The sequence below is a fragment of the Talpa europaea genome (genome assembly GCF_964194135.1).
Source record: "Talpa europaea genome assembly, chromosome: 6".
NCBI lineage: Eukaryota > Metazoa > Chordata > Mammalia > Eulipotyphla > Talpidae > Talpa > Talpa europaea.
In genome coordinates this window covers 71978369-72001923 of record NC_140072.1, presented here as the reverse complement: position 1 = coordinate 72001923, position 23555 = coordinate 71978369, and the positions used below count along the sequence as shown (strand labels likewise).

The 23555-nt window shown below is 46.3% G+C and overlaps 1 protein-coding gene across 1 annotated transcript in view; it reads left to right on the top strand.

Moving 5' to 3' along the window:
- Positions 1–22102, top strand: part of EDAR (ectodysplasin A receptor) — a gene marked incomplete at both ends in the record, with an annotated part of 32986 nt that extends 10884 nt beyond the window's left edge. Inside the window, 7 exons of the mRNA XM_084235208.1 lie at positions 6289–6375; positions 8569–8694; positions 8803–8877; positions 9099–9171; positions 11531–11687; positions 12789–12849; positions 21780–22102. Coding sequence (XP_084091334.1) covers positions 6289–6375; positions 8569–8694; positions 8803–8877; positions 9099–9171; positions 11531–11687; positions 12789–12849; positions 21780–22102 — 902 coding nt within the window. The remainder of the gene's footprint in view (positions 1–6288; positions 6376–8568; positions 8695–8802; positions 8878–9098; positions 9172–11530; positions 11688–12788; positions 12850–21779) is intronic.
- Positions 22103–23555: the final 1453 nt, after the last annotated feature.

Here is a 23555-nt window from a genome sequence, read left to right as displayed (position 1 = left end):
GTCAGGAACTGGGTTGAACCTCATTCATAGGAGCCTGGAGTCTCCAGCTGATTGCCAGACCCCGCGGATCTCAGTTTCTGAGTCCGCAGGAGATGGTGAGAGCACCTATTCCTCTGAGCTGAGAAGCTGGCTTCGGTGTTGAAGTGATTTGCCAACGCTCCCACACCAAGCAGCTAAACCGCCCCCATACCTGAGTGGATGTATAGTGGATTATATTAGCGCACAGTCTCAGAGGACTTGGCACAGAACCCAGGACGACTGTGACACCGACGCCCACATACAGGGCTGGAGAGGCCTGGGTGACAGTCGACCGAGGGGAAAATGTTTGTCCCGGACTGATCAGTACCCTGAGTGTCTCAGCAGGGTGGGTGGTGAGGAGGTGCTGCTCGCTGCTCAAAAGCCAAAACAGGGGCTATGTGAACCAACATGTTCTATTTCGATGTTATCTTGACTCGTGGCCATCTGGGGCTCAGGCAGTGTCACTCATCAAGGGCAGGGCTAGTGATTCACTACAGAAGTTCTCAATCTTGGTCTCAACTGCTTTTGCCTAGTTTTGTCTTCAGGAACAGAGCAAGGACAAGGAATTTATAGTTACCAGACCCAGAGACAACTTCCTCCTCTGTTTTTATGCTGCTCCTCATTCTTCAGGGGCAATGGGCCAACGTCCATCTTTTGGAACTTCTTGCTGAGTAGGGAGGCCTGGTGCTCCACAAAGGAGCGGAATCTTTCCCTTGCTACCTGAGATCTGACCGTCACAGGATCTCGATCCCAATTGTTCATATGCTTGAGTTACAATTATTTGGAATATTTAATGTCCCCAGCCTACGTTGCATCTGGAAAAGCAAGTCTCAGAAAATAATTTAACTAAGATTTTTCTTTCTTGTACTTTTAGCGTATGAGACCAATTTGACTACTTGGCCTCAGTTACAATGGAATCAGAGGTCAAGCTCGCCTCTCTGGGCAGTGTAATTGCACTTCCAAACTTAGAAACCTGGCACTTCTCTGTGCGCTCTCTGAAGTGTAGGATGATGATTCTCATTAGGGTCCCCAAGGGCTCAGGACACCCCCAGGCTGGGCCTTCGCCCCAACCTATAAGGTCCAGGTGGGGCAGACAACATGTTTCTAACAAGATCCCAGGGTGTCAGGACCATATTTGATGGGCCCCTGCTCTGGAGACTCACTCCTGCATTTACATTTCTGTTTAACTTGGACAGATTTTCTGACCTCCTTGCTTTCCTGACATGGGGAGGCTGCTGTTAGCAGGAGCAGTGACACCATAGTGAGTGGCCATGTACTGTTTATGTCCACGTGGCCCATTCAAAGACCCCTCAGAAGAATGAAAAAGCACCACATGGTTTTGCTTCAAGTGGAATCGATCATTCCAGTTTCTTGGACCAGCAACTGGCATGAGTCTTCATTGGAGGGCTGCTGTTGGTGGCAATGGTCCTGCCTTTGAGTCGACCATCATCTCTAATGAAAAGGGGCATGTTCTGGAACTCAGAGCTGATGCTCAGGGAATGGAAAATACCCTGTGACACATAAAACTTTCTTCACTTTGTTTTTTCTCTCCTGTATAATTGAGAAAGTAATAGCCTCTCAGTATACAAAGATGGCTGACACATACACGCACAACATATTTTCAACATTGAAAGTGCAAAGCAAGGTGAATGGCAACGCTCCCCTGAACTGCTGGTACATGGCAGGGAGGACTCCCAGGAAATTTGAATGAAGCCAACCCCTCTCTCTCACTGGGACTTGTCCATCAGAAAAACTTCAGGATGCACTGGTCTCCCCATGCTTTACCACCTCCAATCCATCTGTGTCCTGGCAAATTAACATTAGATGGACGTGAGAGCAAAGGCCTTAGTTATTTTTCAGTGAAATCAAAGAGAAAGATCCACTTAGTGCAAACTAAGCTTTCTGGTTTTCTTTTCTTCCTGCTCCATCCTAATAACTCACCCCTGAGGATGACCTTGCAAAGGAGTCTGTGTTGTGATGATACTGGACAACTTGGTGTAGCAAAAGAGAAAGGGATAGTATCGGACTTGGATTTTATTACAAGTTTCCACTGTTGGGAAAGTTATTTAACTTTGTACCTCAGTTTCCCATCCACAAAATGGGTCTCATAAGTCTGTGGTGAGGAGATGATGTGTCCAATCTTAAGGACATGCCCACTCCAGGGCTGCACGTGGCACTTGGTGAGGCCTGAGATGCCAGTGCAGCTTGGCCCTCGGCCTCCCATCCTGCACAGTGGCTGCCCATACCCCTGTTAGTGCATATGGCACTCGAACTAGCCAGGAGCCCTCCCTCACAGAGGACCAAGGTAGCACTGAGTTAGTGCTGGGCCTTGCCCCTGCGAGTCGCTACATCATCATCGTTTTATTACCACTTGTCAGTGATCACGTCCCCCGGGTCAGGGCTTGCCTGTCTGGAGAATGCAGCCTGTTTGTAGGACTGCTGTGCTGTCATTGCTCCCCATCGCGACAGAACTCAAATGTGAAGTTTGGGCCTCTCCAAACATCAGTTTGAAAATTGGTTCCAAATACAGTGTTTATCAAATGTGAATGTACATCCCATCACTAGGGGTTTTGTTAAGAAACAGACTCTGATACAGCAGAACTGGGGTGGAGTCGAAGACTTGGTGTCAGTGAGCTCCCAGGGTCCCTGGCCAGCAGCGGGGTGCTAACTAGGTCCCAGCTGCCTGTTCTTGCAGGCTGCACCACTAGGGGGTGCTGGGTCAAAGCAACAGCCCAGGAGCATCCTCATTGACAACCGCGAGGCTCCATAAACAAATCAAACTTCTTGGGCCTCCCCGGTGGCACAGCGGTTGAGCCCTGGGTTGCGAAGCTGCCCGCGGCCTCTGCGGCGCCGGTTCAATCCCCGGCTGCTCCCCGGCCACCGGAGGAGGGTCCCACATGGCGCACAGACCTCTCCTGCCGCCCGCTGCTCCCCTCAGCAGTGTACTTCGGTCCCTCTGCCTGCTCTGCTCCCCGCTCTGGCTCTGGTGAATTCTCTCACCCTCCCGCGCTGTGCATGTATAAACAAAACAAATAAATAAATCATAAATAAATAAAAATACATGCCTCTTAAAAAAAATCCAAATTCGTTGGCCCATGTAGAGAATCCATGGCTCTAATATTCACACAATATGAATTATGCAGAATAACAGACCTCAAAGACCCCAGCAAATCCTGTCATCACACTGAATAGAGAACAGATCTGAGCCTCACCTCCCTGTACCTGCCAGGGGAGGCAGTGCCGCCTCCAACTCAGAAGGGAGAAAAACCAAACCACGTCCCACTTTCTCTCCTTTTAATATAAACCTTTTGTGGAAATTTCTGCCTATTTTCAGGATTTGAATTATCTCCAACATCCTGACCCCTTGCCTTATTGAAAGCTGGGCTCCAAATGGAAGTGTTATGGAAGGGGAAGTGGGCCTGTAATTGACCACCCAACAGAAACAACAGTGAGAAATATCATCTAAAGAGCCATTCCAAGGATGTTAAAGGAACCAGAAGTACCCAGAACTGCTGGAAAAGAGGGAAACCTCCCAGATACCTTAGTGATTTTACTAGTGCTGAATTCATCTGCTTTAGATCCAGAGCAGAGCCTGGAAATCATGCCACCAGGGCCCTGGGGGTTCTGGTACACTGTCCCAAGGCACCTGCCCCAGACCTGAACTTGCACTTCCTGCCCACCTCACCCCCACCCTTCTCAGCCTCAGATGCTCAGCACAGACTTTTTTCTGATGAGCTCAGGGATCAGGAAGCACTAGACAGCATCCTGCCAGTCCCTGGAACCTGGGACTGTTGACTTGACCCTGACTAGAGTTCAGCTGAGGGAAATGTCTGGTGAATCCGAGCAGAATGCGGCCCGACATGCCACAGGAACAAGGGCAGGCAGGTGCCCGCTGCGCATCCCCATGCGCACAACGGACTTGCAGTGACCTGCATGCATTGTGACTAGCCCAGCTGCCAGGTGCAGGCAATTCACTATCCTCTTTAAACCATAGGCCAAGGCATACTTATGTCCCCAATCTCAATCCCTGTCACCCAGCCTCAGTGAGCCATTCCTGGCAGGAAGGGGTAAGAAGAGACAAAGATGACAAACATCCACCAGTAGAGCGACAGGTCTTTTTATTCTGAGACACAGTTTAAGCTCCTTGAGCCCCTCATCAAACACCCAGCTTTACTTCTTTTTCAGTATTCTATTTGCTTGTCAAAGGAAGTCAGGTTATCCTTGCAAGCCACAAGGAATTTGATACGCTGGATGCAAATGGTTCTAGAAATCTGAAGGCCACCTTCTCTGCAGCCAGTTTCCCAGGAGACTCATAGTGGCCCGTGAGAAGGGAAGGTGGGGATCGGCTCTACTGCTGACCACACATCCCTGCCACACCCCTGACAGGCCATTGGTTCCAAGACCAGGTGAGAAGGCTGAATCAAAAAGCAGACATATAGCATAAGTTTCAGAATGGGCTTGAGGGAAAACTTCCATTTATCCTTCAGAATGAAAAGAACCCTCTCCTTAAGCTCTGGACACAGAGGTGGCAGGAGGCCTTGCGTACTGGAAGAATTGCCGATGTAGAGAGCTCTGAGAGAAAAAAAGAACAATCAGTGCCCCCTGTGACAGTGCAACCACCTACCGAGGCCCATGTGCCCAGCGCCAGTCAGCAAGAGAAAAGAGGCCCCAGGGACTCGGGCTGAGTCTGTTCTGAGCAGACCCCCTGTTGGTTCCCACCTATTCAAAGGGCAGCTGTGCTGGGAGCACAGGAGCAGCAAACCTTCCGAGAGGAGATGCCTCTGGTTCTCTCTGACTTAGCAAGTGGGGAGTTTTTAGTGACATGAAAGATGGTTCCAGGCGTGGGATGGAGGGCAGCTGGATGGCACCCGCTGACAGCCCTCACCCAACCAATAAGTCTCCTTGAGTGCCCAGGGCTTGCACCTTCCTACAGTAATTAAGGAGTGTCTGCCTTCATACTCCCCAGGTTTGTTGCTTAAAGAGCTCTCATCTTTTTCCTTCAGCTGGCAAATGATGTCTCTAATGCACCAGGACAGGCTGACCTGCCAACCGGCATGACAAGCATAAGGACGGCAGGAGCCAGTCTGGGCCTGTTGCTGTCACTTCCCATGCCTCACCTGTAGTTTTCTATTTTTTTTTTTTTTTGAAGATGTGAGGATAGAGAGTGTCTGACCCTACTCTTCTGCAGTCTTCTCTCCTTTTGGGACAGAGACAAGTGGCTGGCAGTGGAACCTTCCTTGCCCTGGGTCTCCTGGGTCGCCTACAGCGTACCACTCACAAAGCAGGCATATGTTTCTCCTGAGAACCTCCCCCTGAGAAAATGTCCCTCGCAGTGCGTTGGCAAGAGCCCAGCCTCATGCGGGTCCTGACGCCCGCCCAGAGCCCTGGCCCATTGGGCAGAGCGGGGCTGGCTCAGCCGTCCTCCATGGGGAGAACCCACCTCGTGAACTACTTCAGAAATGACTGAGACAAGAGAAGGCAGAAGGAAACTTGTGAAATGACCATTTTTATTAATTGCCAACTGATGTCTGTTCTAACCGTGAGCTGACCATCAGAGCATCACCTTTTCTGTGGGAAAGTTTCGTGTGTTTGTTTTAAAAATTCTTTAGTGACTTGACAGACCATAAAATCAGCTAAACGAACTCTCCATGCAAAAAGGAGTTTATGAATCATGGTTCCGAGGGAAGGCAAAGTTCATCACTGTTCTTAAAAAGTTTGGTCACAACTGTTTAAAAAAAATGAATCATATGAAAAATCCTAGAGGAAAATACACCAAGATGTCTACTTTAGACAGTGAGGCTAATTCTTTCACTTATTTCTTGTGTTTCGGGTTTTTACAGATATTTAATAATGACACGTATTACTTTAATAACTAGAAAAAGTATTAAAAATACATTCCTGTTCTGTATAGTTGAAGGAACTGCTCAACTAATATTTCCCCAATAATGCTTTCGTTATACACATACTCTTCTCATTTTTATAGATTGCATTTCCTGTCTCAGCTCATGAGAAAATTAAGTTAGTGAAAATTGCAAAGCTCCCTGTTTAGTTTCAGCAGAGTTATCTGCCATGTGTGTCTTTTCAGCTTAAGAACAGTGACCCTGGGAGATCACAATGCTCTTCTGTGATCATTAAACTTTCCAAGAAAGGAGAAAATTCCCTTCCAGCCCACTCATAATCCAGGATGGACTGGCTGGCTGCTTGTGGCTCATCCCCACAGCAAGGCTTCCTCAGGTGTTTGCAGGGGACGTGACTATGTACTCCTTGCAGGTGTGGGAGCCACATCTGGAGTCTCCGCCAACTTCGCTGGCACATCTGGAAGCAGCACCCTTTCTCCTTCCCAGCATGCCCACAAAGGTAAGGAGGGTTCAGGCACCACCTCCCACCTACCTGGAAATGAGGGAGGCTGAATAAAAGGAAGAGAAAGAAGGAAAGAAGTGTAGACTTCAGGAAGGCCTCAGCTCTCCCTGCCTCACATCAAGCCCCTACTGTGATATACTAACACCAACGAACCCCAGTTGCTAGAAGTCAGGAGTTACCTCTGCAAGGAATAGAGCTGATGGCTTGGGCATCCTGAGCCATTTAGAAGCTTTGGTAATAAAGGCAGGTTCCTGAGAACCTCCCCTTAGAGAAAATGTCCCTTGTCTCCTGAGGCCTCGCAGTGCATTGGCTCCAGGAGTCCTGCTAGGAGAGGGAATTGCAAGGGGAAGGTGATGGAACCATGCCCTGGAACTGACAGTGACGGCTGCTGGCTTTCAGACAAACCTGCTGCCCTCCACTCTTTCATGCTCATTTCCAGTACCTTAATTTTATTCCCTATCCCCTGATGGATGAAAACAATTGAAAACCTTGGGGACCTATCTCTCCCAGAGCAAGACCTGGTGGCTGGCTCCTCCTCCTGTTGAGGACCCCTACACCCAAGGGTCCTTGGTGTCTCTTGAGAAAAGAATTTCACGAAGCACCGGAATGAAGCCAGCAACCAAGTTTACTAGGAAGCCACAGGACAGGGCCCTGCAGGAGCAGTGAGCAGTTTCAGAAACTGGGGGAGCCACCCTGAGCAGTAAAGCAGGAGGGATTTTAAGGGTTTTTTCCTATTTGCGGGGAGAGGTTCCTCTTAATTATTCATACCTTTCTCCCATTACCCCTCTCAACTCCAGACTAATTGGGTCTCCCCATCTCTCCGTCTTTTCAAGTGGGTGCAAACTGTAGTTAAAAGACTCTTCCTGGGCCTCCCAGACCTGCCAGATCTTCTCTGGTCCTTGAAACAGAGTGGCAGCCCTGCTAGGCTGTGGGATTACAGAAATGCAGCTGTGCTCCTCTGGGGGATTGGGCAAGCCCTTTCTATCCCTAACCTTCCATTATTTAGGCAGATTTGAGACCAGGTCTCAGTAAGGCTTGGGGTTCTTTAAAATCCCCACAGTACCCTCAGCATAACCCCCCAAACCTGATCCTTCTAACCATTCACACAGAGCATCAATGTAGGACAAAATTACCAGGATAGATGATTCTCATTTTCACTAGGACCTGGGGGAGGTAACATAGAACTTAGAGAATATTAAAACACTTATATCATACTTGACCTCTCAAAAATGTTACAGATATCCCCAAATGACAGCCTGAAGCCAGTTTTCTTACAGACACACCCGCCTAAAGAGTAGCAGCTGCCAAACCCACGGCCTTGGATTGTCAGCCTGGGTGCCTCTTGTCAACCTTGGGCCACACACTCCCCATGGTGGTCCTAGGGCTCTCTAGATGTTTGTCTCTTCCCAATTTGGGTGGTAGGTAACCTGCGTCTCACTATGTAAGACCCAGAATCCTATTTGGTTGTTTCAGAGACCAGAATAAGTGTCAGGGTATTTCACACAGTAAAACTGAGCTGATAAGGTTGAGGTCAAAGGCCAAAATAATCTCCAGAGTCAACTCCAAGAACAACCCCCGGAAGAATACGCTGTCCACTGCTTTCTTCCTGCAATTCCCAGAAAAACTCTATGGCCAGGGGTGACAGGAGAGAGGACTAGGTCATCACCTATGTACCACCTTTTTCACTATCATCACTATTTCACAATTATTACTATAGTTGCATGTGGCACTAGATAGAATCAAACCAACAATACAATCTCTGACCCTCAGAGCTGACTTTCACATCCTGACTTGTGCTCGGATTAGACTGGATTGGATTGTCTTCAGGACACATTTGCTCAAGGGCCTCTCTCCCTCTCCACATCCCACCTTGCCCAGGATTCCCAAAGCAGCAGAACCAAAAGCCAGCACCCCAGCAACACTCAAGGGAACCCAAACCACACCTGAGCATGCCTCAGTTGTGACAGAAAGAGAAGCTCCTGGGTGGGCCTGATGTGATAACCAAGGCAAACTTGCAGGGCTGTCTTCTCAGACCTAGAAAGTATTTGGGCCCCTCTGCATTCCTGGAAGCATCACAATGGCAGAACCATTGCTCACAGGGGCCATGGTCTGGAAAAAGGGAGGTCTTGACCAATAGGTCCCCAGGGAATGTGAGCCCTTGGTCACTGCCTTCTCTTCCCACTCCAGCAGAGCTCTCAGGCCAAGGACACCTGGCCACAGCCCTGATCATTGCCATGTCCACCATCTTCATCATGGCCATCGCCATTGTCCTCATCATCATGTTCTATATCGTGAAGACAAAGCCTTCTGCCCCAGGTGACTGCTCCCACGCCCCTGCGCCTGCCCACATGCCTCCCTCTTGACAGCTCCATCAGTCTGCCCAGGTGTGAGCCTAGTTACTCACACCCTTCTTTCTCCACACAGCCTGCTGCACCAGCCACCCAGTAAAGAGTGTAGAAGCCCAAGTGAATAAGGACGAGGAGAAGAAAGAGGCCCAAGGTTTGCAAACAGTCTCTGGAATGCATGTCCATCTCCGGGGTGGAGGGTCTGCCCCTGTCACTGCTGCCACTGTAGGCCAACTGCCACTGAGCCGGGGGCGGTGGGAGAGGTATTGATGCACCCGCCTTGCACTTACTCCTTAGTCACTAGGCGGTTCTGCTACAAAGGAAGTAAGCAGGTACTTTAACTCCTCCTTCCCCCCTCTCCTCATATACTTACAGACAATGTGGTGATTTACTCTGAAAAGGATGAATTTGAGAAGCTGACAGCAGCTCCAGCAAAGACTGCCAAGAGGTAAGTCATGTCTAGGCAGCCACCTGCAAGCTGGAAGCTACAGCAGCTTCCAGCTCCAGGCTGAGGCCAAGGGCCCTCGTGGGTACCAGAACAGGGAAAGGAGCTGGCTGTGCCAGCCACGGGTGGACTGAGAAACCTGGCTCCTGGCCTGGAGGCTTGTTAGGGGTGCTGGACAGAGCTGGGTCCCAGAGGTAGCACTGGTCAGTGCAGGTCTCAGCCCCACCACTGACCTGCAGGAGCCTAGTGCCTGCCTGATGCCTGGGCCCAGGCTTCCTCTTTTCCTGCACTGACTTCCACATGCAGACCCCAAAGCTTCCAAATGCCCCCTTCTCCCGTAGCCTGCTTATACTACTGCTGCTTCCCACACTACATCATAGTGCTAAAGCCACAGCTGGCAGCCCTACACTGCTGTAATAGTGGTGATAACAATGGCTTAGTCTGTGAATGTCTCACCAGGCCCTGTGAGCAAGGTGCTAGTCTTATCCCTGTTGTAGTTGTCACTGCCTGAAGTCACACACCCATGAGTGGCTGACTCCACAGTTTCTTCCACATGTGATTTATCATGCACATGGAGAAATGTACACTCTTTATTCATCTCCGTGCGTGGTCATTTGGACCTTCTCCTGCTTAGGTTCCAAAAATCCACCCCAGAATATCAGTTCCCCATGGCCTCCACCCCGAAGACATGCCAGGACCCCATTCACCTTGCAGATGGGGAAACAAAGGCTACAAGACGTCACCTAACTGGTGATAGCAAGAACAGAGGTTAAGCCTCCTCTTCTGGTCCCAGGCCCATGATCTTTGCAGGGTGTGTGGGTGCTTGCAAAGCCTTGCATTTGTAGGAATTACCATAAACCCAGATGTTTGTGTAGAGTTTTGGCATTTATAAAGCACTGCCGAACATGTTGTTTCATTTGGAAAACTCCAGTCTCTCTCAACACTCCTGACACAGCGCAGGAAACAAACTTAAATCATAAAAGTCCTTGCATACTGGGAAAAAACCGCTGAGTGTATATGCTCGCCCTGGTAAGGTCTTTGGGAGCTGGGATTTCCTGTAAGTGCCTCCATTCCCATTGATCGTTTGTCAAAATCCTGGAAATCTGTGGTCTGAGCTACTCTGTGCACATCTGGCCAAACCATGCCAGGTGTGAGCCCCTGCTCAGGACAGTCCAGCTCCTGCCTGCTCTTCTGTGAGTGTCCTGGCAAATGATTGCTCCTCTGACCCACAGTCAGATTAACCCCCCCTGTGTCAGCCTCCCCCTTTCTGTTCCTCCAGTGTTTTCCAGTTAATAGGGGGCAGGGGGGAGTTCTCAATAGGACAGGGATTATTCTGTGATTTCAGTTTCATCTAAAGACTGAGAGAAAATTGGAAGACCCTACTTGGAAAAAATAATACTTGTTTCATATACAAATGTGAAGAATTAAAACCTGACAATTATGGTGTAGAAGCCAACAAAGAGCTGAGCTCTCATCCCCTACTCTCAGGTCTCAAGGAAAGGACCTGGGGCTGCCCCATGTCTTGGGGGACAGTGGCGCTCCCGGGTGGGGGCACTAGTTTCCCCTGAGGCCCTGAAGGAACGTAGCCCCCTTGTTGGTTTCCTTTATGGTCTGGCCTCTGGGACTGCATTCATGTGGACTTCATCGCTGAAAGTAGTTACTAACAAATATTGTTAAAAAATAAAATGTCTTCAGCCAAGCCGCAGGACGTAAGCAGGACACTTATGGAAAGGAACACTGCTTTTCAGTGTTTGAGACTTTGGGTTTGAGAGTTCACACTCCCACACGCCCCCATGAGCAGCGAGGGAAGGCGGCTGCCAACCCTCCTGTGGGACCGCCCCTGCCCCTGCCCCCCGCCCCGCCCCCTCCACCCCACCCCCAACCCCCGGGAGCACACATTTCAGTCAGGCCGCCTCAGAAGCAAGAGAGGACACACACACACACCCCACCCGACATAAGGCTCTATTCAGCTTTGTTTTCGATTATCCCAGAGATAACCGAATTCCGTGCCAGCCGCATAGACTGGTTTGCTAAATGAAGACACAGGCTGCAATTGGTGCTTATCCGAAGGGACTGCAGGAAGCTGCAACCCATTCAAGAAACCTTCCCTGAGGGGGCGGCAGGAGACACAGCTCTGCCCCCCACTGGCCAGCAGCCCAGGCGCCCATTCACAGGCAGGAACCCCTGAATCTTCTCAGTGGGGTCCTGGAGGCTTCCCGCGAGGATGTGACTTGTTAGGGGGAGCCCCGACTGCTCAAGAGGTCGAGGACGGGTCCTGACATCCTGACCACTGCACGGAGAGGGAGCTGGGGGCAGCACGTTCCCGGCGCCTGTCACCTTATTCCTGCTCTTGTTGCCACAGCGAGAATGACGCCTCCTCCGAGAACGAGCAGCTGCTGAGCCGGAGCATGGACAGCGACGAAGAGCCGGCCCCGGACAAGCAGGGCTCCCCGGAGCTGTGCCTGCTGTCCCTCGTCCACCTGGCGCGGGAGAAGTCGGCCGCCACCAAGTCCGCAGGGGTGAGGCTCTGCGTGGCGGGGCGCACGCGGGGGCCCGCTGGTGGGGAGACCCTGAGCGCACTGCGGGAGAGCCGGACGCCCACACCTGCAGCGCGCTCCAAACCCTCCCACAGGCTTAGCGAACCATCTCTGCTGGGAGACAGGGAACCTGCAGGGAGTCACAATTTAAAAGAAGACATTAAAAATATAGAAAACATTTCTCATTGTCTGTCGCTTCAAAGAAGAAAATCAAAATAAGAGGGAAAAGTTTAAATTGGTTGGCATTTAAATGCCATAGAACAAAAGTTTTATAAACATACTTTATAAACACATATCCAACCAAATGTGTATATATAGTTGCATTCATATATATGCACATTTGCATGTGTGTATATATGTGTAGCATTTTTTTCAAGTAAAAATTATCCATGTGGTTTGCCATGTAATGCAGGAATGTGGGCAAAAAAGAGGGAAGCCTTGCCCCAGGCTACCTGAGAATTTAGGCCCCCTACCCCCTTCACCCCCTCACCCCCGCCCTGCAAGAGTCAGGGCAGCTGTGGTACTAGGCAACATCACTTAACGTCAACATGTTCTTGAATGGGAGGCTGGGCTTGGCCTGGCTCCTGATGGGGACTTCGTGTTCTCGGCTGTCCAGTTCAGTGACCTCTGCAGCAGGACCCTGGAGCAGCAGAGAGGTGTTGGTTGCCGTAGGGTGGCTTCTGCACCTGTCCCTCATGGGCCCATCTCCTGGCACAGCTCGGGGGAGCAGAGCTCATGCATAGCTCTGTGGGTGCTATACACATGGCTACAAGTGTCCCAGGCCGCCTGCCTTGCTTGTGAACGGGGGTCCCGGCATTCATTCTGCCAAACAGACTGATGCCAGGTAGTATACCTGGTCACTGCCATCAACACTGTCTTGAGTTCGAGTGTCCAGGGAGCCTAAGAAGCCTGCAATGTGCGTGGAAGGCACTTGCCTGGAGAACCCAGGGAGAAAGCATCCTTCCTGTGAATTACAGATGTGCTCTTCATATCAGGACTTGGTTAGAAAGCAGGGAGAGCTGCCAAAACTAGAGAACTTGGTTCTTTTTCTGAAAATTAACATGCTCTTCACTTTTTTCACAGATTCAGAGTCGAAGGAAAAAGATACTGGATGTGTATGCCAATGTGTGCGGAGTTGTCGAAGGTAAACATGAAAGAACTGTTGGGGGGTGCGCTTACCAAAGGTTTTCCCAAGACCCTTCTCCGACGGTCAACAGGAGGCCCTAATAAGGGTCTTTGGAGGGACTTACCTTTTTCCTGAACTGAATGGCCAGTTGTTCTGATCTCAGGTGTGGAGGGACTTACATGCTGATCCTTGTCCTGAGGGGGGAAGCACACATGTCCCCAGCACTCCCCCTGTCCTTCCGCGAGCAGGACAAGGGGCCCACATCCAGCCCCAGCACAGCATCTCATAGGGGTTCCTGGAGTCAGGATCACCTAGTGCTCTAGAAAATAGGAGACCTATATGGGTCTCCTGCAGGGCCCCCCAGATGCCATCTCTACCTTGACATGATCATCTCCTAAATCTTTGCTATGCAGTCACTTATCCAACAATCAGCAGTCCTTCCATGCCGCGGCCATTCACGATATTAACAGGTGTGGGCTCCCTCCCTCCTTCTGCAAAGATGCTTTCTGAGCAATTAGGCTATTTCCCTGTGATGTCACGACAGTTTGGGTGTGGGCAGGGAGAGGCAGCAGTGCCAGGAATATCAACATTTTCATCTGAAACCAGAGTCCACACTTCCAATTTCTTTCAAGTCCTAAAATGACCTATTTATTCACCCAGGAGACAAAAACCCTTATCACCGAGACTAGGGAACATTCCCTGACTCTCCGGACCACTCAGTCTGGTCTCCCTGGCCAGGGCAGCAGGAGTGAAACCACCCCCTTCCCTGTGCGCAGCACACTGAGTTGGGGGCAAGCCTGCTGATTGGGTGCCCCCACCCCCTCCACTGCCTCTGCAGCCTGGAGTGAGGTAGCATCTCTTCATATACCCAGGGCCAATGCACCTATAGAGCCTTTTGTGGCAGGGCCATTGGCCATTCATTGAGGCATGGTCTGAGATTTTCGTTCCATCATGTAGAATGCTCTTCTCTGTTCCAAAGGGTGTCTTGATTTTGAGTCCATAGCTGGGTTTTCAAATTAACCTTAGGAATTCAGCAGGAAATAGGAGCTCCTTGGGGAGATCAACGTAGATTTTCATTCTCATTCACGTATAAGAGACAATACAGAGGGCCTCCCCGGTGGCGCAGCGGTTGAGCGCTGGGTTGCGAAGCTGCCCGCAGCCTCTGCGGCACCGGTTCGATCCCCGGCTGCTCCTTGGCCACTGGAGGAGGGTCCCACATGGTGCGCAGACCTCTCCTGCCACCCGCTGCTCCCCTCAGCAGTGTACTTTGGTCCTTCTGCCTGCTCTGCTCCCCGCTCTGGCTCTGGTGAATTCTCTCACCCTCCCGCGCTTCTGACTGTACCCAGTGCATGTATAAACAAAACAAACAAAACAAATAAATAAATAAATAAAAAAAAAGAGACAATACAGAAATGTCCTTTCTACCCTTCACCCAGCTTCTCCCATTGGAAAGATCTTGCCAAACCATTCCTGAAAGCCATCACCAAGACACTGATACAGCTCATCTGTACATACCCAAGGCCCCCTCAATTGCCCTTTCAAAGCCACACTCACTTTCCACCCACCAACCCTCTCTTTAGCCTCCAGCAACACTAATCTGTCCTTCATTTCTGTAATTCTGTCATTTCAAGAATGTTGCATAAGTGGATTCATGCACTATGTGACCTCTTGCAAATTGCTTTTTTTACTCAGCATAATTTACTGGAGATTCATGCAGATTGTTGCATGTATCAGAATTTGCTCCTTTTTAATCCTAAATTGTAGTACGTGTTCTGGAGGTACCACCATCTGTTGATTATTCATCCATTTAAGAACGTGCTGGTTGTTTCTATTTTGGGGCTATAGTGACTAAAGCTGTTATCGATGTATACATTTTTATGTCAATCTAAGTCACTGTTTCTGTGGAAAAATGCCCAAGTACAATTGTCAGTTGTATGGTGGTTGCATATTTAATGTTTGTAAAAGCTGCCATATTGTTTTCTAAAGTGGTTGTACCATTTACATTCCACCAACTATGATCCAGTTTCTCCACATCCTCATCAGTATTTGGTGATGTTATTATTTGTTATTTCAGACATTCTGATTGATGTGTTTTTGATATCTCATTGTGGCTTCAATTTGCATTTCCCAAACATCTAATAGATATTCCCTTGCACATAACTATTCTTTCTCTGGATGTTTTTAGTATAATTTCCTTTTCATTAGATTTATCAGTTTGATTACAATATGTTTTCAGGTATGTCTCTTTGGTATTATTTTGTTTGTGACTCTGAGCTTCTTGGATCAGGATATTTGGATTCTTTCCCAGATTAGGGAGATTCTCAACTATTATTTCTTTTTTTATTTTTAAAGATTTATTTATTTATTTATACAAGCACTGGGTACAGTCAGAAGCGTGGGAGGGCGAGAGAATTCACCAGAGCCAGAGCGGGGAGCAGAGCAGGCAGAAGGACCGAAGTACACTGCTGAGGGGAGCAGCGGGCGGCAGGAGAGGTCTGCGCGCCATGCGGGACCCTCCTCTGGTGGCCGGGGAGCAGCCGGGAATCGAACCGGTGCTGCAGAGGCTGCGGGCAGCTTTGCAACCCAGCGCTCAACCGCTGCGCCACCGGGGAGGCCCACTATTATTTCTTTAAATAAAATTTCAGTGGTTTTCCTTCTCATATCTCCTTCTAGGCTCCCCATGATATAGATATGGTTTCTACCCCAAGTTGTCCTGAAGAGTTCTTACACTATTTTCATTCTTCTTGTTTCTTTTTCTCTTTGCTGGTATTTGTGTCTTTTCCACCACCATGCATTCAGCCTTGCTGAGTCTATCAGCAACTTGTATTTACCTGATATTGAAGCTTCTATTTTATTTTTCAATTTGGTTGTGGTGGGCATTAGTTCTATTAATTCAGTTTGAAATATTGGCATGCTTTCTCTATCCTTGTATTCCTGATTTTGTTCATCCATTGTTTTTCTTTTGTCAACAAGCATAGTTATTATTGTTACCTTGACCTCCTCTTCAAGTTACACAGTTCTGCTGGACTGAGACTTCTCTCAGGGTTTTTAGGTTCCATAATTTGTAGTATGTTCCTCTGATTCTTCATTTTTGGTTTTTATGGGTTGAGATAAGGAGCTTTCTTTCCTTGTTCTGGCCAGCCTTATACTATACTTACAGGCTGCAGGATATAATGCGAAGCCCTTTACCAGGAGTCTGTGTGAGTGTATTGATTCATGGACTGCTGCTACTGTGCCTGTTTAAACTCCCAGAGCTCTGGTTCTGTAAACGGGTAGAAGGTAGGACAGAGGGGAAGCAGGGTATTAGGAGATTTCTGCTAGTGATTACCTAAAGTTCAAGCTTTCTAAAATACTGCAGCTGCCTGGATTGGAGGTGTGTATATGGAAGGAGCGTATTGGTGGGAGATCTATAATGACCCCTCACATAGGTCAGTTCCTCAGTCAAATCATCTCAAATAATCTAGAGCTAGTATCAACTTCTTCACTGTGGCTTAGCTCTGGCTTGAGGGTTCTGGGAATAGCAGTTTCGTTTTACTTTTACCCAGGTGTGCAACAGCAGCAGGTTAAACTGGGAGTTGCTAATGCCCAGTGTGGATAGGCTACTGTCCCAATTCTGATTCAGATGAGAGAGGAGTGTGTGTTCGTCGAGGGTTACATGTGCCTTCCACAAAGTCTGCCTCCTCAGCATACCGCTCTCAGTAGTTGTGGCACCAGGAGGGGCTGTGATTGGGATTAGACCTTTAGGACAGATAGTTGCACTTGGATGTTTGCACCTGTTTCCAGGTGTATTAAACTCTGTATTAAACATCGGCCCTGTGTGAGAGTGAGGCAGGTGTATTGTATAACATCTGCTGGCCACAAAGGAGATGTCCCTTTGTATGGAGTTATAGGTGAGCCAACTCACCTTTCCCACCAATTCAGATTCTAGCTATTCACATCTGGAGTGCCTTGTTATCTTGTTGATGTCTGCAGGCTCTGTCATGATAGTCTCTGCTTCGTTCCAATTATTTACGTTCGTTATTTTCATTATTTACGTACTTTATTTTCCCTTGTCTGTCTTTAGATTTGTCCATTTTATTAATATTTTCAAAGAACTGATTCTGTTCATCTTTACTGCTATTGTTTTTCTCTTTTCAATGTCATTAATTATTGATTGTTTTTATCTTTATTATATCCTTCCATCTATTTACTTTGGGTTTATTTTGATAATCTTCTAGAAACTTGAAATGAAAGCTTATATTGTTGACTTGAGAATTTCCCTCTTATAGTTTTGTCCTATAAATTTCGATACATTTTAATTTTCATTCATTAAAAAAATACCCTTTGAGGTTTGCTCTTTGACCAAGGATTACTTTAGAAGCATGTGTTTAGCCCTCATACCACAATAAATGCACAAACCATGGCACAAAACAGAAAACTGCTGAATAGTGGGGCTCCCAGATTGTTGGGGTGGGGCAGCAATGTGTAGTTATTCCCAAGGCCAGTGGTTCTCCTCACAATAGGAGTAAGACACAGCAAGAAGTGACTGCCCGTGGCTCCTCCCTGCCTAGAAAGCAGGGAAGACTCCAGAACCTCCCAGGAAGAGGACGCCCCACATCTCTCCTTTCTCCACCTCTCCCTCCATACAAACCAATTTTTTTAAAAAAAGAAAATCAGGAGACTGGCAAGAACCTAAAAAGTTTTCTGGAAAAAGTGTATTTCCATGTGAAAAATGGGCTATTTCTTTACATGCATTAACTCTGTAGGGAAATAAATAAATGTTATAAACTAAATTTATCCCCTAACCTCCCCCCCCCCAATAAAAAGTGTTTTGTTTTGTTTCCAAGTGTGGGAAGACTTTCCTATTATTGATTTATATATTTCATGATTCCATTGTGGTAGGAGTATATATTCTATATACAATTTCAATTGTTTTAAATTCTTTTGTTGAGGGTTAAGTTCTGGGCTATTCAGCAAGCTTCCGCTTTGCACCACTGTTACTGTATTGAGACTGTTGTTGTGTGGCATGTACTATAAATGTTGGTTGGATACTGCTGGTTAATGTTGTTGAATTTTTCTGTATTATTGCTGATGTCCTTCCTATGGTTACTTATTAATTATTGAGGGAGAGGCAGTGAAACCTCCAACTCTAATTATAGGATTTGTCTCTTTCTGCTTTCTGTTCTATCAGTTTTTATTCCACATATTTTAGAATCTATTGCTCAGTGCATACATATTTAGTAATTTCCTTTGTTTCCTTATAAGTATGATTTCATCATCTCAATAAAGTCTACTTTAGGGCCTCCCCGGTGCCCGCGGCCTCTGCCGTGCTAGTTCAATCCCCGGCTGCTCCCCAGCCACCGGAGGAGGGTCCCACATGGCGCACAGACCTCTCCTGCCGCCCGCTGCTCCCCTCAGCAGTGTACTTCGGTCCTTCTGCCTGCTCTGCTCCCCGCTCTGGCTCTGGTGAATTCTCTCACCCTCCCGCACTTCTGACTGTACCCAGTGCTTGTATAAACAAAACAAACAAACGAATAAATAAATAAATAAAACATGCCTCTATTAAAAAAAAAAGTCTACTTTATCTGATGATAAAACCATTTCTGCTTTCCTTTTATTAGTTTGCATTACATGATTTTTCTATCCTTTTACTTTCAGTCTGTCTATATCATCATATTTAACATGAGTTTCTATAGAATACAATTATACAGTTAGCATACAATTTACAGTTGTGTCATTTAAAATGTTTACTCTGTCAAGTTTTGTCTTTTACTTGATATTTAAACTATTTACATGGTTTAACATAACATTGATATGTTAGGGTTTGTTAAGTCTGCTACTTTATTTTTTGTTTACTGTTTGTTGCCTATGATTTTCATTTCTCTGTTTTCTTTCTCCCACTTTCCTTTGGATCACTTGAATATTTTAGGATTCCGTTTTGATGTTCTTTGAGTGAAGTATGTGTTCTGTGTGCATCTTTTCTATAACCATTTTAGTAGTTTCTCCTGGTATTATATATACATAGCTTGCTGCAATCTACTGCTGTCGTCATTTTACTAGTTGAATGAAATATAGAAACCTTACTTCCTTTACATCCCTCTATCTTCCATGCTTAGAGTTGTCTTATCTCCTTTACATTTATTTAAAATCGCATCACTTGCTTCAACTAGCAAACATAATTCAAAAAAACTTAAAAAGAAAAGGAATGCTATTGTATTTACCCATATTTTTTGCTTAATATGTTCTTTTCTGGTGTTCCAAGTTTCATTCTTTTATCATTTCTTTTCTTTTTAGAGACTTCCTTCAGTTATTCTTTTTGTTGTTGTTGTTTATTTGATGTTTTTATTTTATTTATTTATTTTTACATCATTCTTCTTTTTATTTTTTAATTAATTTTTTATTCTTTACATCATTGTTCATTTTTAAACAATATTTGCTCCCCCCCACCCCTTCAGGTGTAGTCCCCATAGAGTTTCCTTCACCAATGCACCCGTGCACCATCACCTCAGTCCCCTGTGCTCCTCCCCCCCTCCCTCTGATTTCTCTCTTCCTCCTCCCCTGTGGGATGTCTCTGATTTATAATTGTCCGTTTTTGCATTGTTGTGTTTTGTACTGTTATTATTTTTTTACACTGATGTCTTATTTGGTTCCCCTGTATTCCTGTTAAAAGTGAAACCATCTAATATTTTCCCTTTTCCTTCTGACTTATTTCACTGAGCAAAATTCCTTCTAGCTCCATCCACATTGCTGTGAATGGCAGGAGTTTATCTTTTTTGATTGCTGAGTAACATTCCATGGTGTATATGTACCACATCTTCTTGATCCAGTCATCTATTTCTGGGCATTTGGGTTGTTTCCAGGTTTACCCACTGTAAACAGTGCTGCAATAAATATAGGGTTGCAGTGTTCTCTTGAATCAATGTTTTTCTTTTAGAGATGTTCTGCTGGTGACAAATTCTTAGCTTTCCTTCATTCTGAGAATGTCTTGATTTCCCCTTTATTCCTAAAGGATATTTTTCACTGGACATTAGATAGTGGGTTGACAGTTCTTTTCTTTCAGTACTTGAAAATACTGTAACACTTACTTTTGGACTCCAAGTTTTTGGTGAGAAATCTGCTGTCGTTCCCTATGGGTAAGATGTTTTTCTCTGATTGTTTTCAAGACTTGTTTGTCTTTACTTTTCAGAAGTCCATTTATGATATAAATTAATATTAACTTCTTCTGTAGATTTGTATCTGTCCAAATTTGGAAAATTTCAACCATGATTTCTTTGAGTACTCTTTCAGTCCTTCCCTTTTCTCCTCTCCTTTTGAGACTCCATGTAACAAATACAATATCTTTTTTTTATAACCCCAAAGTCACTGAGGCTAATGTTATTTTCTTTCCGTTTTTCATTATCCACCTTACAATTCTTTCTCTCTCTTTGTTCTGTCATTGTGCACTTCTACTGTGATTTTTTGGTTTCTATTGTTGTATCTTTTAGTTATAACATTTCCATTTGGTCCAAATTTACACTTTCTATCTTTTGCTAAGTCTTTCTATTTTTCATCTATTTCAGTCATTACTTTTTGAAATATTTTTGGCAGGTATTTTAAAATCTTTGTCAGTTAATTCTAGCACCTCTGTCATTTCAGTGTTGGCATCTGTTGATATCTTTTTATTTATGGGAGATTTTCCTGGTTCTTGGTATGATGAGTTGATTTCTATTGAAATTTAGACAGTGTTGTGTCATGTTAGGAGACTCTGGGTCTTAATTAAACCATCTATTGTAGCTGGCCTCCTCTTAAACTTATGTGGCAGGAGAAGGGGTGCCAGCTTATTACTGCGAGGCAGAAGTAGATGTCCTTATTCCCACTCAGTCTTCTTTGACACCCCAATGGAAGCTCCTTTTCACTGATGGTTGGAGAATGGAAATCTATTTCTCCAAGTTGTCTCCATTAACACCATGAGGGGTGAGGAGGCTAGTTACCAGCTGATGATGAGAAAGTCCAGGTTCCCTTCTTCACCATTCTTGACACCACCCTGGTGCAGTATTCGAGCCTATGAACGTGGGTGTCTAGGCTTTCTTTTCACTCTTTTCTGGCCAATGCTTTTTTTTTTCTGTGATGTTTGGCTGGAGTAGAGCAGTTATTGTCTAAACATTTTCTTCATGCTAAGCTTTCTCCCCTACCCCCACACCTAATACTTTAGCTAAGAGGCACAGGCTTTTGTTGGGGATATTTTCATCTGTAGTATGTATTTCATCTGTTTATGTATTCCTGGATTGCTAACTCTTTGTTCTTTGTCTGAGATAATGAGGCAAAGGAAAACCCAGTCTGTGTCATTTCTTCAGCCTCAATCTCCCTACTGGTCTGTCTTTTCTTTCCAGTTTCCAGAGTCTTCTTATGTTTGTTTTGTACATTATATCCAGGGGTTTTTAGCTGTGCTTATTAGGAGGAATAGGGAAAAACATGTCTCTTCCACCTTCCAGAAGTAGAAATATATCAATTTTTAAAAATGCTCTTAGGTGAGTCTAATGTACCATGAGGGCTGAGAACCATTAGACCACTGAGTAGGCAATGACTTGGCCAGATCACACTGACTTTGGGCTGTCTTTGAGAGCACCTTTCATAAAGGTGACCATTGTCCCCATAAAAGGACATGATACTGTCCCTTTGACTCCATGTAAAGCAGAATTACCCAGCTAAGATTAGCCTGTATCGAGTGCTTTGGACCTGCTAAAAATGGTCCGGAGGAGAGTACTCTGAGAACAGTAAATATGGCTGTTACTTTCCATGGGGAAGAGATTACTATTAGGGTTAGGTACATGGAGAGGTTTCTCAAGTGTCTGGCAGAGTCTGGCATTTTGTGCGTGTGTTTATGCATCTATTTTATTTTATAATCGTTTTCAAAAATAATATTTAATGGTGTTGAGCTTCGGTATAGATTGCCACTTGTGACATCCAACTGTGGCCCTTTGTCTCCACAGGTCTCAGTCCCACAGAGCTGCCATTTGATTGCCTGGAGAAGACCAGCCGGATGCTCAGCTCCACATACAACTCTGAGAAGGCCATAGTGAAAACATGGCGCCACCTCGCTGAGAGCTTTGGATTGAAGAGGGATGAGATCGGGGGCATGACAGATGGCATGCAACTCTTTGACCGCATCAGCACAGCTGGCTATAGCATTCCAGAACTGCTCACCAGACTGGTGCAGATAGAGCGGCTGGATGCCGTGGAGTCCTTGTGCGCAGACATACTGGAGTGGGCTGGGGCTGTGCCACCAGCCTCCCAACCAGCCACAGCATCTTGAGGCGTGTACTGGTGAACTGGTCTCCTTGGGATGTACCAAGGACCAACTGACAGCGGCCTGGAGCTGCAAGTCATGCCAATAGACTGCAGAGAGCCTGCTGAGAACAAAGGCCTTTCCAGCTCTGTCGCCAGGGTGCCTTAGCTGTTCCAGGGACTAAGAGGAAATAAGGCCTGTTTTCTGATCTAACCAAAGATTACAGTTACCCACTTTACCTCACTAGGCAGAATGAATATTTATTCAGAGCCAGTCAGCTACAAACTCATTGAAGGAACTTGTGGTTTCTCACATGAACCAGGATGTGGGAAAGAAGGAAATGAAGAACCTTGCCCTTATTTTAAAGGAGTTTGCAAGGCAGTGAGGGGCAGAAGACATGTCCTTATTGTCATGTCTCAAGCACTATGAGGGAAGGCTAAGAAAATGTAAGAAACATTCTAAGAGAGGAAGGTGTCTTCCCACTGTGGCGATGAAGGAGAGCATCCTCGTGAAGAGAGCAGTTCAGTGAATGGCAACAAAAGGCAGACCCCTCACTCCACATAGTTTCAGATTCAGAACAAGTCTGTTAATAGTAGTCAGTGACTTCCTTAGGGTAACTGTGCTTATTCTTGTGGTTACTGTATCCCTACAGCCTTCCAGCTGCTGATGGACGTACTCATTCCGTGGCTTGCTCTGTCACAGATACACAAGGTATATGTGTGTCCTGTTAGGGAGGCTGTCTGGTAGGCAATCTCTTTTAAGACTTAGATTTGGGAACCCAGTGGTTTTATGTTACACGTGAATTGCCTTCCAATCTCATCTTTAGTCAGATTTGACCCTTTTAGGGGAGTGATGCTCAAGGACACAAGCAACTTTCATTATGTGTCAAGGTGTTTTCATTTCAAATAGAATTGAGTGGTCAACTCTACTTAGAAAGGGAAATGATGACTAGATTTTTAGAATGTCTGAGATGAAGGCATGAGCCTCAGGGTGTGGGAATATTACCGCATCTTCTGAGCCAGTTGGTGCATGTTGACCCTGCAGAGCTGAGAGAACTGAGCTTGGGATTCTGAGACCCTGTTCTCACTGTGCCTAGATGGGCTGTTTTCTTCTCTCTCCCTAAGCCTCAGTTTCTCTTCTGTAAATGAGAGATTAGAGATTATCCTCTAATCAGGAAAAGTAAAATTTAGGTGAGAAAGAGTGGCACTATGGGAAAGGCCAGGCCTTCTAGATTCTCCATAGAACTGAAAACAATGTGAGTCATCAAGTAAACTGGGAATAGAAACACAAAAACTCAGATTTGAGGGGTTTCACTGTAACTGCAATGATTCGGCATACATGTAGAGATAAAGTTAATGAATTGTCATTGTTCTTGGCTAATTCTATTACCACACTGGCAGTTGCCAGAGCTGGGAAGCCAGGGCAGGGCTCATGGTGGGAGGCTAATTGAGAGTTCACGCTGTGCTCCCTAATGACAGGT